General features: G+C 41.0%; 1 protein-coding gene across 2 annotated transcripts in view; it reads left to right on the forward strand.

Moving 5' to 3' along the window:
• BS14A (BET1P/SFT1P-like protein 14A) overlaps positions 1-5,709 on the forward strand; it is a 32,682-nt gene extending 26,973 nt beyond the window's left edge. Inside the window, exon 5 of one of the 2 annotated variants that reach the window (XM_086490792.1) lies at positions 5,300-5,709. In XM_086490792.1, the coding sequence (XP_086346918.1) occupies positions 5,300-5,389 (90 nt within the window). In that variant the 3' untranslated portion in view covers positions 5,390-5,709. The remainder of the gene's footprint in view (positions 1-5,299) is intronic. The other variant, XM_086490791.1, reaches the window with a different exon arrangement.
• The last annotated feature ends 12,569 nt before the right edge of the window (positions 5,710-18,278 follow it).

Genomic DNA, 18,278 nt, shown 5'->3' on the forward strand with positions numbered 1-18,278 from the left:
GTGAACAGGTAAAGGCGGTGCAGTGCCAGTGCGGCATTGCGCCGGCAGACCTTTGGTGTTCTCATAAAAGAATCATTGGTAACATTTGTTAGTTAGTTGCACATTTTTAATTAATGAGCTAGAAGTTTTTAAAGTCAAAAGTTGAATGGTTTTTAAGTTTTTAAAGTAAGTGTGCCAAGTGGCACACTTACCAATGCAAGCTTTCACTCTCACTCTCCCTTATCTCCTAGCGCCCCCTCTTCATGCATGAAGCCTATTTAAGAGCATCAGCGCCCCCTTCACAAGGGCTGGCAGTGCACCTACCCGCCCCTAATGTGAGCGTGCTCTACGGGGTGGAACCCTCCATTGAAGCTTGAGAGCAGCCCCTTGCGACATATGTGGCAGCCTTGTGCTCCCATTGTCAAGAACAAGGGATCTCACAGTCATAGACACCTTCTGGTGAAGTTTCATCGCGAGAAGCTGCCGTAGACGCTCTCCTAGCAGTGCGGCGGCTGTAATTCTCTGTTTTCAGCCCCTAATCACCTCGATTAGGGTTGTTTTCAGCAGATCAACCATAGAAATTCTCTTCTCTCTCCTTATCCTAAGCCTACATCAAGTTTGGTGCGATTCCATCGCGAAGAAGACCTCTGTTTCAGCGTAGGGGTGTGCACAGGTAAGAATTTCAGGTTATGTGTAGAAAATTACAGCAAGCATGTGCGTGTGCATTTTGCTTGTTTCTCTTTTGTGTTCGATGCATGAATGAATGAGCATGAAGGCAACACATAACGGAAGATGGACTCTCCTCTGTGAGAGCTTCCGATGAGCTGTGTTGGAAGATAGACTCTCTTTTCGAGAGCTTCCAACCAGTCTCGCAGAAGAGGGAAATCCCCTAAGCAGAAAGAAAGTGGAAACACTTTCTCAGTCAATAGTCAGAACAGAACAGAAGAAAGAATAGAGGACGGGCGTATGTCCCGTTCCTGTGCTTGTAAAGATTCTCCCTTAGTAATAAAGATATTCTCTTTATGGGGGGGGGGGGGGGTGGGGGCAGCCCATCTTCTGGTCCCCAATGAAGTGTCAAGTTTTCTTTCTCCCTCTAATTCTCTTGAGTATTTGAAGTGCAATTAAACGTCAGTTTACGCTTCCGTATTTTTGTGACAGGTCGTGTATCGTTTTCTCTGGGTTGCTCTTTTTCTTTCTACTTTCATTCGCAGAAGTCTGTTCGGCTTGTTGTGTCATGGCCTCATCTGTGGGGTAGGTGAGACTGCCAGAGTGAATGGCAAAACCCCGCTTCGCTTGATTCATCAACTCCTGAATAGAAGCCGACTTCTGTTCCAAGCAGTGATCTCGGATCTCTGTAGGTAGACCCAAGGTGAACCGCTCAATCTGTTCTCTGAACGAGATCTTCTTGATTGAAGAGGCGGGTAGAAAAGAGCTCCAGAATCTTTCACAGTAAGCATTGATTGTATCTTTCTTGGTCATCCGAAGATGGTTCCAAGCAGCTCGTATGTCTCGTTCATATTCTTGCGTCAACCAAGAAGAAATAAAAGCTTCTTAAATTTCAGCATTTAACTGGCGCAATCTTGTTTAAAAGAAGCGTGGACCACCAAGTGCGAGCATTTCCCTTAAAGTAAGAGGCCGCTCTCCGAATCTTGGAGTGCTCTGAATAGCATCCTCCCGCGAAGGCGATGTCAAACTACTGTATAAAAGACAAAGGCTTCGAAGCATCTGAGTATCCTGAAAAAGTATCAAACTTGATCGAGTGGCCACCTTCCTTAAACTCTCGGACTTTCTTGCTTTTATTTTCGAGAAAGTCATACTGGTTGGCTTTGTAAAAATCCTTCTTGTTCGTATAAAACTTTCCGTCATCGGAATCTGAGCTGTGTGTAGACGAGTCCTCAGTAGAACTGTCAGTCTCTGGGCGAGATGTAGCCTTCTTTGCCTTTTTCTTGCCCTTTCCGAAGCTTTGTTTCTTGCTTCGCTTTTCACCTTTTTTGTCTTCTTCGCTCGAATCCGAGGAGCTAGAAGAACTATGAGAAGAAGAAGAAGAAGAAGAACTGGGTACTCCTTCAAATCGAACACGCTTCTTCTGTTTCTTTGGCTTGTCAAAAGTCGACTGACGACCCAAACAACCTGGAAAGTCAGTGCTTTTCTTCTGCTTTTTGCCGTGTTTTTTGGCTTTCTTTTGCGCGTCAAAAAGCTGAGCAATCCGTGCATCAACCACGTTCTCCAGTTCCTTCTCCGTATATTTTCTTGGAGGCAGAAGGTTTCTTGAGAGTGGGTTTCGGGAGTGGTGTTGTGGTTCTCTGCCACTCCATGTGTACCTCTTCCAAAGAGGTTTGGTTCATATATTTTGCCATCTTCGGGTCCTTGGCAAAATTGAGCATCATCTTTGTTGCGTCACCGATCAACTTGCGACGCCCCTCGCCGCTCCGCCTAAGTAGGCCAAGGCGGGCCATACTCTCTGTCGGAATCTTCGTTGTGATCCTTGGCCGCATCTCCAGATGCAGAGGGAGTCAACTGATCATTGCCTGAAGCCATAGGTGCCGCGGGAAAAAAATTCGGGGATCGGATTTCCCGTAGAAGAGAAATTGGCCGTGCTCTGATACCACTCTAACAGACTTGGACACTCCCAAGAATCAACCGCGACAGCACCAAATAACCACTTCAAAACAATTCACAGATCACAATAGATTTGCACTGGCCCGGCGGAGTTCAAGATATTGGCCCCAAAGACTGGCATCCCTTTCTGTATTTCTTTTTATATTAATCAAATCAAAGTACAAGAGAGTGGCTAGGGTTCCACTCTCAGACTTTGCGTCCAGATGCTCTGAGAAGTGAGACCCTCACCACTTATTTAAAGATACAAGGGATGCCCAAAAGCAGAGCCCCAAAAGCTTTTAAAATAAAAAGCATCAGTTCTCTCTCTCTTAGAGTGTCTTTTCTCTTTTTTTTATAAAAAAAGCAAAATTCGTGTCGTTCATCATTTCCAAAAAAAAAAAGAAGATTTTTTTTTAATAGCCTCCGCGATTTCCGAAAGTTAGGGTTTTTGGCAAAAATTAGGGTTTGCAGGAATTTTAGGATTTCTGGCAGAAATTAGGGTTTTTGCTGTCCGTAGCCACGTCATCACTTTGTGAGAGTCGCACATGAAAGCTTTCGTTGAAAAGTATGTGTGGGAATGCGTGCAATGTCAGCTCAACAAAGTTGAACGTAAAAAACGCACTGGGTTATTGTTTCTATGAATTTTGTAGTTGGATTACCCCCGAACTAACCGTGGGCACGATGCCATTTGGGTCATTGTTGATCGATTCACGAAAATGGTGCGATTTATCCCTATGCGTTCCACCGTAAAGAGCAGCGAGTTAGCTCAACTTTTTGTGGAAGACTTATACAAACTATATGGTTTGCCCGATGAAATTGTTAGTGATCGTGATCCAAATTCACAAGCAATTTTTGGCAAACGATCTTCTAGAAATTGGAGACCCGTGTATGCATGTCGTCCTCAGATCATCTTGAAATTGATGGACAAATCGAACGCACAAATCAAACTATGGAGGACATGCTACGAGCGTATGTCTCTCGACGTCAATCTGATTGGGAATGCTATCTCCCAGAGATTGAGTTTTCTTATAACAGTACAAAGCACTTGGCTATTGGTTATAGCCCGTTTATGCTTATGTATGATTATGAGCCGAAACCACTTGTTGCCATTGGATTCAAGGGGATCAAGATGCGATCGGTAGCTGTTTTCTTACACGATATGCAAGAAATGCTTCAGATCGCGAAAGAGAGCATAAAGACGGCACAAGATCGTGCCATTTTTTACGCCAATGAGCATTGGCAATCCCGCAAACTTCAGGAGGGCATGTGGGTGTACCTTAGGGTACCGAAGGATTCTGAGACAATCCGAATTGGCCATTGTTCGAGAGTGGTCCAATAAGTGGGGTTCTTATAAGTTGGACCTACCTCCGGGCATTTCCGAACTTAGAAGACACCGCTCGTTATATTCCGCTCGTTATATTCCACTTGAACCGGAATCGGTTCTTGATCAAAGGGTCTGTAAGTCTCGCGAGTCTTCGTACCCCGAATATTTGATCAAGTGGAAGTATTGTCCCAAGTCCCAAGCCACTTGGGAGTCAGCTAGATCGTTACGGAATCGTTTCCCCGGCTTTATAACCAATGATATTGTTGAGGACAACAATTAAAAATAAGGGGGGAAGTGTTATGTCCCCAGACATCAGGATGGGCGCGTGCAGTTATGTCCGGTCAGTGTGAACATGGCCCTTTAGTTATGAAATCCTATAAATAGAACTCGAGCCTCATTTGTGAGACATCTTGTGTGATCACCACACTTGGACTCTAGGCCCTTGGCAGCTTTGCCCGCACACTTGTATTGGTGTGGGCTCGGTGGTATGGGACACCAGCCCTTGTGGCAGAGGCTAGCCCGCTTGGCTGCAGGCTCCTAGGCTCGGGGGTGAGCCCGTATTGGCTCTATGGCTGGGAGTTGAGCGTGATGTCCGCTCACTACGTGCGTCTAGGTGTGAGTTTAGCTTGTGTCATGTCATGTGTGCCTATCCTTGTTCACAGATGGGTAGCGAGATAGAGGTTGGATGAGGCATAGAAGCCCCGAGATAGACCTCGAGGAGAGGTTACTAGATGAGGATCGAGAGGATGTCTTAGAGCAGCTGGACAGATAGGTAGAGCATTGAAGACCCAGCATTTGGAGGCGGTCCAGAATCAGCCTTGCGGGGGCCTGCTCATCAGTCCTCAGATTCTTTGGTGATCTAGTCGCTTGTGCCTCTTATAGCGGGCACTATTGGGGGTGAGCAGGCGAGTGAGTGATCTAGTCGCAGGTGCCTCTTATAGCGGGCACTATTGGGGGTGAGCAGGTGAGTGACTATTCAGCAGGGTCTGCATCAGCCTTTGTGCTGCCCCGGTGGTTTGGCCACTGGTTGATTTGTGGAGCTCCTTCAGTGGATGTATTCTTTTGATGGTGTATCGCTTGGTTGCTGAAGATGCTCAGAGTAGATGTATCTGGTGTTCATCCTTCAGCCCTATCTTCTTTTATATTCAAACCTTGGATTGATATCAATGTTTTCCCCCTCCGCTTATGTTTATTTTGAGGGGTTTTTCACTTTTAGTTGCAACTTGCATATTGTAACAGGGCTCTCGCCTTTATTTTGTAACTGGCATTTTGTTTTTAATGTAATACGAAGGGCACAAGGCCACTTTTTTTTTTTTGGGGGGGGGGGGGGGGGAGGGAGAGGGGGAGAGGCAGAGAGAGACAGAGGAGTGAGAGAGATTGTGTGACCATATGTAACAGGTGTTTGAAGCAAAATCAGGTAGGAGCATGCTGACGGTGGTCGCAGGATTTATTGCAGTCTTCCTTCTTGTGTACTTCTTGGTGAAGTAGGAATGATTTTGAGGAGGATACAGACAAAGCTTCTTCGACACCAAAGAGTTTCGAGCAATTTTATTGTACTACATGTGCAAGTTCTTTCACTGCTGAAGCGTGCTACCTTGTGTCTTATCGCTCTTATGCTGTCTGTTAGTAAGCATCCTGTAGTGTGAGCCTAACTTTGGGCTTTATCCATGTGAAAGCTATTGCTTCGTTGTAATTAATTCGCTGTTAGTTGCTGAATTGTTGTTTGGCAGATGATTGGGTTTTGTATGTAAATAAGAAAAGCTTCAAGGAGGGTAGCCTTCGTGCAAAAATCTGATGATTTACATGGACATTGTCGTAGCTATTCATTTAATTGTTCAGTCTATTTATTAAAATAATAATGCGAAAGGTAGTTCATGTTCCAAAAAGGTAGTGGCATCTTCCACACGTCAATTGCCCCAATTCGTGGGCTAATAATCCTTGAAAAATTCATTACTTTAAGAAGAGTGAGCCAATCAAGAATCTGCATTCATAGGATTTTTTTCCATATGCAGCTACTCTACATGATTACAATGACACCAAAACTTATTTGCTTGCTGTATCTCCTGATTTAACCTCTTTGAAGGCCAACTCTGACCTACGGGACTACAGGAAATATGTTGCATGCTCTATGTGGAGTTGACATATTGACTGTGCGCTTCAGGATTGTGGAAATGATGGTGGCACTTGAGAGTCCATGGAGTGTATGGGGGGGGAGGTATGTATGGAGTGGTTTGGGCTGAAAATGTGGGGGTAGCAAGCTTGAATGTGAACGAGTGCTCAACAATTAAGTTGCGTGTGCTTGATGTTGCAAGGGTAGTGTGTGTGAATGGACTCTTTCCTATCGTTCCAATGCCCCTTGTCTCACAATGAAGAAAATGGGACTGCCTGGGCGAGAACATCGCTTCGTAACTTTATGCAACATGTGGTGTAATGCCTAAAGCATGAGCTTCTGGATTTGAGAGAGAGAGAGAGAGAGAGAGGCGGTTGTAGGAACCACAAAGATGAAGTAGATGGAGTAGCTCAAGAGCACATAGTTGCATGAGGAAGTGTCTATGGTGTAGCTTTGTGGCCTTGTTCAAAAAGAGCAAGAAAACAAAGGTGTTGGTTTAAAAAAGCCTTGTCTGATTTGAATCATGTTCCATGTGCTTGGTACAAGAAGACACTTGCTTATTTGGATGTACATGGCTTTCAAGAGGGTTAAATTGAGAGCACTTTGCAAGTCAAGTGTGTGAACGATGTATTTTGGTCATTGTGCTCTATATTGATGGCATGTTGCTCATTGGACCAAGTAAGAGAGACAGTATTGATTTTGATTCCGATTTGAATGCTTATTTTGAAGTATCAAATTTGGGGATTTGCATCATTATTTGAGCATACATTGTAATCAACTTGATGGAGGTTAGAATGAGGTGGATTGCCCTGACAACTATTCTAGAGTTAAGACTCAAAGTATTGAATGAGTTCACCCTCAAATGACCTAGGTGAGGACTTTTGACTTCAAATTTTTAAGCCTTGTTTGATTTGAATCATGTTACATGTGCTTGGTACAAGAAGACTCCTACTTATTTGGATGCACATGGCTTTCAAGAAGGTTAAATTGAGAGCACTTTGCAAGTCAAATGTGAATGATGTATTTTGGTCATTGTGCTCTATATTGATGGCATGTTGCTCATTGGACCAAGTAAGAGAGACTATTGATTTTGAATCTGATTTGAATGCTTCTTTTAAAGTATCAAATTTGGGGATTTGCATTATTATTTGGGCATACATTGTTGGGGGGGGGGGGGGGGGTTGTGTCGGTGGTGGATTGCTTTGACAACTATTCTAGAGTTAAGACTCAAAGTATTGAATGAGTTCACCCTCAAATGACTAGACTAGGTGAGGACTTCCGACTTCAAATGACACATTTAGAATTTAGTTGACTTGACATCAGAACAAACAAACAAAAAGGAATAGAATTGATTGAGAGACTTCAAATTAAAGACATGGAATTTGACAATTGGAAATATATTTAGATTCAATATTAGGTTGAAATATCAAGATGCCGGTAAGATTAAATTAAAAGTATAATATGCTGATCACAAAACTCTACAAGATACAAGATCAAGAATATGAGAGGTCATTAATTACAAGATACAAGATCAAGAATACGAGAGGCAATTAATGACTGATAACCAACGATACCAAATAGGATTCATGGGACCTATTTATTGAGATGTCGAAATTGGACCTTGAGTGTAGGGTAACAAGTGGTAATTTGGTCAAGTAATTCGAATTCTTTCAGGTAAATATTCAAAGATAACATGTCGTCCAAGGCATCTTTGAGGATTGGTTTCCACCTTCTACATCCTCTTTTGTTTTCTTCAATTTTGTCATGTACAAAATTTGTTCACATATCACCTTTTCATCTACGCTTTGATTTGTATGGAGTCTTCTTTACTTCTATGAATGTGGAAAAAAATCATATGAATGCAGATTCTTGATTGGCCCACTCTTCTTAAAGTAACGAATTTTTCAAAGGTTATTAGCCCACTAATTGGGACAATTGACGTGTGGTGTAAAGCTTGAAGCATGAGCTTTTTGATTTTTCTTATGTAGAGAGAGAGAGAGAGAGAGAGAGAGAGAGAGAGGCAGTTGTAGGAATGCCACAAAGATGAAGTAGATGGAGGAGAAGCTCAAGAGCACATGGTTGCATGAGGAAGTGTCTATGGTGTAGCTTTGTGGCTTTGTTCAAAAAGAGCAAGAAAAAAAAGGTGTCGGCTTAAGAAAGCTTTGTCTTATTTGAATCATGTTCCATGTGCTTGGTACAAGAAGACTTATGCTTATCTGGATGCACATGGGTTTCAAGAAGGTTAAATTGAGAGCACTTTGCAAGTCAAGTGTATGAATCAAGGCTAGGAAAATACATTTTTTCTAACCGAAGTAAATAAGAGCAAACTTGAAATTCTCCCGGTTTTTAGGTCAAAATTTGAAGCCTTAGCAAGAGAATCAAATTGTGATGAACTATATTGAGGCTACGCCAGACTCCCATGTTTTGATGTTTGTCTTACCCATGAAGGAAGATTGTGATATATACCCTCTCTCCCCACAATTGTAACATAATACATTATCACCTCTATTCCTTTTAGGCCGCTCTCCTCAAGGTCCCATCACTTGTTGTTCATGTTTCCTATTTTTTTGTCTCAATATTTGGATGTCATGATGAAGGTCTTTTGGTCCTGTGTTGCTCACTCTTGGGGCTTCCAAATGGATATCCCTTTCCACATGCATATCCAAAGGCAAACGTTCGACCACATTATTCATTGGTACATAAGCATCCCTTGGATGTGCATTTCTTTCTTTCCTCTATTGTTCACTCTTGGAGCTTTCGAATGGATGTCCCTTTCCACATGCATATCCAAAGGCAAATATTTAACCACATTATTTATTGATACACAAGCATCCCTTTGATGTACATTTATTTGTCGTTCCCTAGATGATAGATTTAGACTTCAAATGACTTGACATCAATTGCAGATGAGATGAACAAAAGGAACCATACTAAATTGAAAGACTTTAGATTAGAGACAAGGAATGAGACAAATGGAAATTAATTCAAATTTAAAGTCGTGTTTAGATACAAGGGTTCAAATATCAGGATTTGTAAAGATTATTATGAAAGTACAATTGGTACAAAGACCAACATTGAATATTCTTAGGCTCACTAAACTCTTCAAGATACAAGATCAAGAATACAAGAGTAGAAACTAGCGATCAACAACCAACGACCCCAAAATAGGATTAGTAGGACATATTTATAGGACTCTAATGGATTGGAAAAGTCACACACTGTAGGGTAACTGGTGGTAACTTTGACAGGTAACTATAATGTTTTCCAGGTAAATACTTAGAAATAACCTGTCATCCAAGGCATCTCTAAGGATTGGTTCCCACCTTCTACAAAGGTATTGCTTTGTGTGAGGCAAAGTGTATTGAGACAATGTTGTGTAGATTCAATCTTGAACATTGCAAGCCTATTGCTACTCTTATGGAGTTAGATTTGAAGCTTAGTCTTCATGATATTGAAGAATATTGTCACCTCTATCAAGTGGCTGTAGGTTGCCTAATTTGTGTACGGATTTTGAGGCCATATGTTCCGTATGTAATCTCACAAGTAAGCAAATTTATGTGCAGACCTTGGAAGGTAGTTAGGAAAACATTTCGCTACTCAAGTGGTGCTATACAAGGCTTGGGTTAATTTATCCCAAGGGAAGATAATTTTTGCCAAGTTTATATGATTTTTCAGACTCGGATTGGGTTGGTTTCTATGACACTAGTATCCACTGCTGGTTTTTGCTTCATGCTCAATAGCTCATACATATCTTGGTTGAGCAAGAAGAAATCTATAGCGGCCACTTCTAGTTCTGAGGATGAGTACACAGTAGATTTCACACTTACTGTTGTGTGCTCTTGGCACATATGCCTCTTGACCGACGGATGGTATGCCACCATAATTTTCATTAATATCAGAGTGCTTTGATACTTGTGAGGGTCTAGTATTCCATGCTTGTACAAAGTATATCGAGGTGTATTATCATTAAATGAAGGGAAAGCTCTCTATAGAAGAAATCAAGTTGGGTTATGTGCCTATGCATGACAATCTTTCGCTAGGGTTTAGCACTTCCCTATACACGAGTGCCTTTTTTTTGCCGCATCACTCCTAAGGGATTTGTTACCATACTATGGTAGTGATGTATGTAAACACAACAAGGAATTTTGGGACACTTTTTTCGTTCGTTAGAATAATTTTCCAACTTTTGGCTTGTGTATGTGTCCATCATTCTGGGGCAAGGCTTATCTTTGCATTTGCACACTTAATAATACTACTTCCTACCATTCAAAAGTGCATTCTTTATGCTTTGCTTGTATATTTGTCCATCATTTTAGGGCAAGGCTTATCTTTGTATTTGCATACTTAATAACACTACTTTATTTTTTCCCATGTGGCTATATATTCGTCCATCATTCTAGGGCAATGCTTTATATTTGCACGCTTGATAAAACTACTTCCCACCATTCAAAAGTGCACTCTTTATGTTTGATTGATGTAAATTTCAACGATTATGAAATTCCAATCACAATTGCTAAGAATGATAGTTATACAACAAGTGGAAGTAAAACTCTCATTGAAATCAATGCCTTTTTCTTCAGCATACCCTTTTGCCCCAAGTCTAGTCTTATAGCAATTAACACTACCATAAGGCCTATGTTTTAAATTGAAACCCACTCAGTACCATGAAGTTTTTCCAATAGGCAAGTCACACAAAGACCATATGCCACTCTTCACAATATCATCATACTCAATTGCATTGTAGCTAACTTGTTAATTTTGTGTCTCATCAACAAATGGCGAAGGTTCTTCCTCATCATACATACTAGACACAGTCAAGACATGATAAATTCATGCTTAAGAGGCATTCTTAGAACCTAGATGAGTCCAATTTATGTCATCAAGGTCTTTACTAGCCACTATGGCATGCTTGATAATTCCATAGGCATGCCTATTAAGCAGACATATAATTTTTAGAAAATGTATTGTATGTACAAAATTTTTGTGACTCTCAAAAGTTGTATGGGATTAGACACTCATCAATAGAAAGAAAACAAAGCCAAAGGTAAGACCTTCCCTATAAAAATCCCTATCGCTTGAATATACCACTACTCATGAGGTTATTGGTAAACCTAAACCCAAGGTCTGGGAGTAAACCAAAAACTCCAAATTATGGTAGCCCATTACAAGCACCAAGTTATGAGACAACCTAAAACCCTTCGTTGCCAGAAATGGTTTAGAGTAACATCTATGTATCATGAGAGCCGTTAGTCTAGTTGAGCGGTGAGTCTAGTTGAGTGGTTAGTCTAGTTGAGCGGTGATCATTATGCTAAGTTTGGATGAAGGGAGTTCTTGTTGGGGTTAGCCCAACTTGGATGGCCACCAAGTGTGAACAAGATGTAAGCCTTTAAAAGGCTCAAAAAGCTAAATGAAAAACTCTCCTTTGTGTGCCTTTTTATCGCTCTCTCCTTTTGTGTAGTTGCTCTCTGATCTTGTTGTCTTCAAGGCTGAAAAAATCCACTTGAAGGAAATATGCATGCCATTGGGAAAAAATCTTGGAAAAGGAGAAATGTGGATGTTAGTGGAGGATATGGCAACCAATCGATATCAGAAAAAGGAAGAGGCAAACTTTAGTAAAGAGTATTCCACCATAATTATAGGGTGAAGAAGAGTTAGTGAAGTCACAAGGGATACATGTACAATAGAAGTAATGTGTAGAAATTGTGCTAGGATGCTATTTTTAGACTATGATGATGAAGATGAAGCCACACACAAAAGCCACTACTCAAAAAGTCATTGGGAAAGAGCTACAACTAAAATGTTGGTCAAATGGGTAATCTTGAGGAGCCATATGTTGTATTGATAGTTAGATTATGGCTTTGAAATCATGCTTACATATGGGGCTTGTCCAAATGTGAAGGTGAATATTAGCAACATCATCGATGAGCATAACTTCTTTGTACAAGGGATGTCTACTTATCCTCTTATTTTTAGGCAGTCATACATAACAACCATACACATGGAAAAGAAGGTCTTTGATGATGATTGTGCTTATGCTAAGATAAAGAGTTGAGATAGAAAGCAAGTTTTATAGTTATTGACTTTGTGTGGAAAGACGAATCATGATAGTCTTTGAGAGTATCCTCTACCAAAGGCAAACAAATAATTCATATGAGGGGTTTTGGCTATGCAACTTTGTAAAGTGGGATTGCAATGGTACAAAAAGAAAAAGGCTCTTGCCCAACTCAAAGCGAGAAGACTCATTTTCTACAAATTTTCAAGGATCAACATAGCATGAGCCACTATGTTTCAAGCTTGAGGATATGAAAATGAGTGAGCAACAATATGTATATAATGTACAAAAGAGGAAACGAAAAATGGTTTTAAAGAAATAGTGAATGTTTTTAAAGATTCTTTGAGATGACTTCTTATGTAGATAGTATGTATGAGCTTGAAGCTATAATGGATTCTAGCATGCAAGATGGAATTTGATAAAAGTGCGTCACTAGGTAATGTAATCCATGTCAATGCTCAATGGAAACTTCAAAATGCCCCAAAGTTTTGAAACAATGGCCATTTGACAACTTAGTTCCCTTCGAGCCGTTCTTTATGCAAAAATTATTTTCTCACAAAATGTGAATTGAATTTTTTGTTTCACTGCTTTGATTAATAGTTTTGACTTCGAGTTAATTGGCTCAATATCAAGTCGATACATTGTTTAGAGGGATAGCTATAATTTGGCTTGTTGCTAAAACAAAGGTAGGTGTGATCTTCAAGTCTCAATGGGAGAGAGGGGTGCAAAACCCCTCTTGTGTTGTTTATTTGTTTTATCAAAAGGCAATACCCTTTTTTTCCACAAGTTTTATTATGTCTGCATGGTGGTAGCATACTAGCCAGACGAGGGAATGCAATAGAGAGAGAAATAGAAGGGTGAGTGTAGGTAAATGTGTGTGTGATTCCCTGAGTGTGTGTGTGGTGTCCACAAGTGGTCAACAAGAATGACAATCAACTAGAGATAGTGTGAGTATGTGTGTGTGAACTTAGCAGCAATGCAGGGTGCTACAAGCGAGCATGGATATGGTGGGTTCGCAATGCCACATGTGAGTGATAGAGCACATGTATGTGGTGTAATTCCATTGGCCACCACCATCAGTAGGCACCTCTTAGGATCTCAATGCAAATGGAGCTTTTGTGTGTGAGTATGTGGTTATGGCTGCCAACAAGCTGCTTCTCCAAATGAGCATTACGGGCTAAACCCTTGGCTATTACAACGCCTTCTTCCATTGGTTCCTTGAATGCACCGTCGTTGTCCTTAATACATCTTGTAATTTGTCCTCAAGTGTCCACAATCTCACACACATGCACACAAGAGCGCGCGCGCGCGAGCGAGAGAGAGAGAGAGAGAGAGAGAGAGAGGAGAGAGAGAGAGAGACGAGAGAGAGAGAGAGAGAGAGAGAGAGAGAGAAGGGGGTGGGTGGGGGGGGGGGGGGGGGGGGGGGGGGGGGGGGGGGAGGGGGGGGGGGGGGGGGGGGGGAGCTTATGAAGAAAAGATCACCCTCTACTTCTCAAACGCTTTTTGATGAGAGAGAAACTCTTGTTTTCCCAACCACATGGTCCACCCAAAAACAACAAAACTATAAAAAATTTGGGTAAAATTTCCATGACTTTTTAACTTTAAAATTTTAGCTTTAAATTTTTTTGCCCATGCTTCTAAGGCATAGCTATTTAGTCTACTTGACCATGCATACACCCACATCTACAAATTCCTTAAGCCAATTTCACTTCTCTACCTTTGTTGAGCTTCAGCGAATTTGTTGGCTTTTCTATAGACCCTTAACAAGTATATTTCTTTGACAGGTGAGCTCTAGGCCTCCCATTTTTACCCCAAACTAGGGCTTCTTGGCCAAGGTTATCATTGAAAATAAGGTGTCCTTGGGCATAGTTTATTTGAGCTTGATTTTGGATTAACCAATCCATACCCAAAATTCATACCAATCCATACCAAGGTGTCCTTGATTTTGAGAATGAATTAACCAAATCCATACCCAAAATTCCATCATGAAAATTCCCAAGGGTGGGGTGTGAAAATGAGAAAATTTTGGATGACCCCCCCCCCCCCCCCCCCCCCCCCCAATTCAAAATTTAATAAACATATTGTGTGCTGAGATGAGACGTCCTTTCCCCATTGGCTAATGTGAATACCAACCTCTTGGTAGGATATTGCTCAAACTTTTTTTTTTCAAGAATCTAGGAGAAAGAATTGAGTGTGTAGTATCACCACAATATATTACAAATTCAACAGGCTCACCTTATAATTTTCTAGAGTCTAGGATGATTGTTTATCCTTGGAAAAATATGGGGTTGTCAATGGTAGCATCTAAAATTTATCTCTCCTCTCTTTCATCTCCTATAGCTGGCTGCACATGCACGAGCTATAGCCCCACATCCATGACCTCTATTTACTCTTCCACATCCTCCACAAAGATTTTGTTGAGCCCTTCTACTTGGCATTAAGAGAATTGTATTAGCACTAATGGCATTTTCCCTCTTTGGACAATGTCTTTTGCAATATTGCACTCAAAGGCTATCGCTATAGCCACTATAGGTCATCTCTAATAAGGATGGACGGCTGGTCTATTGTCCTGATTGTTTGGTCTAGCTCTTCTTGCTCTAAAACTTTTCCATCCTTGGCACTCTTGGATATTTGAAATTAAAGGTTTTGCTCTCAATAGAGCATGTTCAATGGCTCAATGAGTCCTTGGAGAAATCATGACACGTGTTGTTCCACATAAGGTGACAAATTTTGAATAATTTTTTTCAACTATCAATGGACACTTAAAGAAGAGAGAAAAAATTATTTATTTTAATAGCACTATGAGCTAGTGGAAGATACCGTTGCATGTAAAATTGCTTCTTCCAACGAGCTGCATGGTCCACTTGGGTGTGAAGGGAAGAGGGTGCACGTAGGGATGCGCAGGGAGGGAGGTTAAGCATTGTGTAGGGAGCAATGGCAAGGTGGTGATACTGACAGCTCCAAGAAAGAACATTAAGCATTGTGTAGGGAGCAATGGCAAGGTGGTGATACTGACAGCTCCAAGAAAGAACATAAAGCCCTCAAAATAGCTTGCGACACTGCGGATTGTTTTGAGGGCTTTAGAGGTGGTCATTTCAGAACAAGTGCATGCAGGCTGTGAGCCGGTCTATTTAGTATGTATACATAAAAAAACCCTCAAAACAATGCACGGCGCCGCAGGCTTTTTTTGGAGGCATTAGAGGTGGGCAACTGAAACAAGTTCCTAAGTGCAAGTCATCTAGAAACAAGTGGACAACAAGCTGTGAGCAAGTCTATTTGGCATATATACATTAAAAAATCCCTCAAAACAATGCACGGCACCGTGGGCTATTTTTGAGGTATTAGAGGTGGACGATTGAAACAAGTACCTGCATGTAAGTCATCTAATTATCTGATGTGTGGTCGGGCCATTACAACATGGCAAGTCACCTTTTGAGAGCACCGGATGGTAGGAATCAAGCCTAATGTAGCAGGAAATGGCCAAAGAGCAAGCTTTTAGTCTAGATGCAGTAACAATAGAGTTGGGCATGACTATGTGAATTTGGGGTAGAAGAGATCAAGTCATACACTGAGAGTGGGGGTTCTGCAGCAGCAGCCATAGGGGCAACCTTGGCTTCCTTGCTTTTGTCTCTACAACAACATCAACATCAATTATAGAGCCAAGCAGCTTTGTCAATGGTTTCCATCCTCTCTCTTCCTCAGATCTTTGATAGTAGGAGCCCCTAGGCATTCTAACGTTGTCAAAAATTGGTGTAATTTAGAGTGCAGGTCCTCAACTGTAATGGGATGATGCATATACATCGAACTCTTCCTGCATGAGCAAGTGCATCATCAAAGTCACCCTAGTGATGGTATTGGAAGAGGAGCCAGAGATGCCGCACGGGACTTCAAGGGGTGTCTCCATAGCCTTCTAGCACATTAGGTGCATGAGAGCGTGAAGAAACCTTGAAAGGGGACAAGGCAAATAGTAGGAACCTTAGTTCAAATTCCCTTACACGCAAGTTTGCTCCAAGGCTTGCAACCATGACTTGGCTCTTCCATAATGGAGATGGGAGCATCAGACTTGCAATCTTTAGCAATTCACGATAGCTGGGAAGATTGACTGGGTGTTATTATATATGTATAAGTCATAATAAGAAGATGGTTAGAAGTCAACTGGCTTGAGGAATCTACAAACAAGGACCGGCCAACATTATTCCATGATAGGCCTAGTTAAAATTTTTTTATTTTTCTAGTTGCAAACCCTAATCGAATGGGTGTCTGGCTATGATTGATTTCTTTGTGGGTTATGTGGTTGATTGTTTGATGAGACTCTGACGTGTAGATCAAACGGTGGCCTTTTAGGAAAGCTCTTGTTCTTCATATCTATGCTTGGAGTGTTGTCTATATGTAAGAATGAAGATTGTGATATTTTTAATGCAATAAGCATAGGAGTGGACATTTGATTATAAGCAATAGCAAGCCACTTGGATGCAGGGCCAAGCGCTAGCTAGTTCCAAGAGAGAAGAGTAGGGTTGAATTCCTTGTAAATGCTAAAGGAGATGTTTATCATTGCAAAATACAATACAAAACCTTCATATTACCATTGTACCATGATTGAGAACCCTCGGTGGGGGCTTTGAGGGAGATTGACATCTTATCTTTTACAAGTTGACAAAAATACACATAGCCACAAGTATCGTTGTATTTTTAACAACTATTCTGAGAGAATTGTGCTTATTTATAGAGAGAGAGAGAGAGAGAGAGAGAGAGAGAGAGAGAGATTGCACAAAAGTCAAGTTGAAAGGTAGGTGGCAAGGCCATGCTCAAGAGATCAAGAGTGGACTTGAATAGGTATTTGATCGAGAATAAGAGAGGCTTAGATGGGAGGAAGACACATTACGAGAGAGAGAGAGAGAGAGAGAGAGAGAGAGAGCAAACATAATATGGCAAGAGAGTGGTTATTTAATGTTGAATTAGATCATGTGCTCAGATTGAACAATTGAGCTAGTAGGACCACCGCTTGCCAAAATCATTTCTCATAATCAAATAAATTCGGGCCTACTTAACATTTCGTCCAGTTTATAGGTCAAAATTTGAAGCATTTTTTGATCTATTTAGAAAACAATTGTAAGATTTTGCATGTTTTCTTAAAGGAAAACTTGGAATAAAACTACTAATCGATTCAAGTTGTAAACCTCATAATGCCTCATGCAAGTGTGTGAATGTGTATTGCATATTTGTACTATATGTGAGCTGGGAAATTAAATAATTATTGTAGTAATCCATAATTCATTTATCCTTTTGCATGTACATGTTTCGGTTGTCTCTTATAGCTTTGAAATGGCTACAAAAATGGCCTTGAACTTTTGGCTTTCAGTGGCTTTGCTCGGTATTTTCTTTGCTTGAGAAAACTTACTTGGTGTTTGGTAAAACTCTCCCCATGATAAGCATCGATCTATAGAACGACTACTACGACTACTACACATACCCACGTTGTGTGGTAAGGTACCCTGCTATTATTGTGCAATATGACACAAGGCATGCTACCACACACCACAAGCACATGAGTCGTGTGGTCTGCTACTCTATTACTATCGTACATTGCAATGCATAGCACACTCCCACATGACCCCTCACTCCCTCCCTCTTCTCGACGTACCTACAAAGGTCATCGTCATCTCTCTCTCTCTCTCTCTCTCAAAATGCTACCCCGGGTTCGCCCACCTTTTTATTATATTGCGGACCCATCAAGTTTTTTATTTTTTTTGATAGGCCTGTCGAGAAACTGAAAAAGCTCGGCAAGCTTTTAGTGGGTTAACAGGTCACCTTAAACCGACTTAATTTTGATCACGTAAACTCTAATTAGATAAATATGATAATAACGCTCAATAATCACATATAATTTTTACATGGTCACGTAATTATTAAATCCATGCTTATGAAATAGAGTAGTCCCCCCCCCCCCCGGCTCTTCCCTCGTCTAACCACCCCCTCTCTTATTTTTAAGTTAAAGGGGGTGATTATTGGGGGCCTACTCTTACTTATACACTTATGTAGCCTTTTAAAAAACACCCCTCCTCCGCACTTACATGGTAAGTTAAGTTTCTCATAGTCGATCTATTGAGAGTAAAACACTTACATAAACCAGCCAAGGGGTTTCAATGGCTTTCTAAAACAATAAGAAAGTGATAAAATCATTAGGTTGAGTTTAACTAAAACTATATAAGGTGAAG

The sequence above is a fragment of the Adiantum capillus-veneris genome, chromosome 19 (genome assembly GCF_014529385.1).
Source record: "Adiantum capillus-veneris isolate H3 chromosome 19, ASM1452938v2, whole genome shotgun sequence".
In the NCBI taxonomy this organism is placed as follows: domain Eukaryota; kingdom Viridiplantae; phylum Streptophyta; class Polypodiopsida; order Polypodiales; family Pteridaceae; genus Adiantum; species Adiantum capillus-veneris.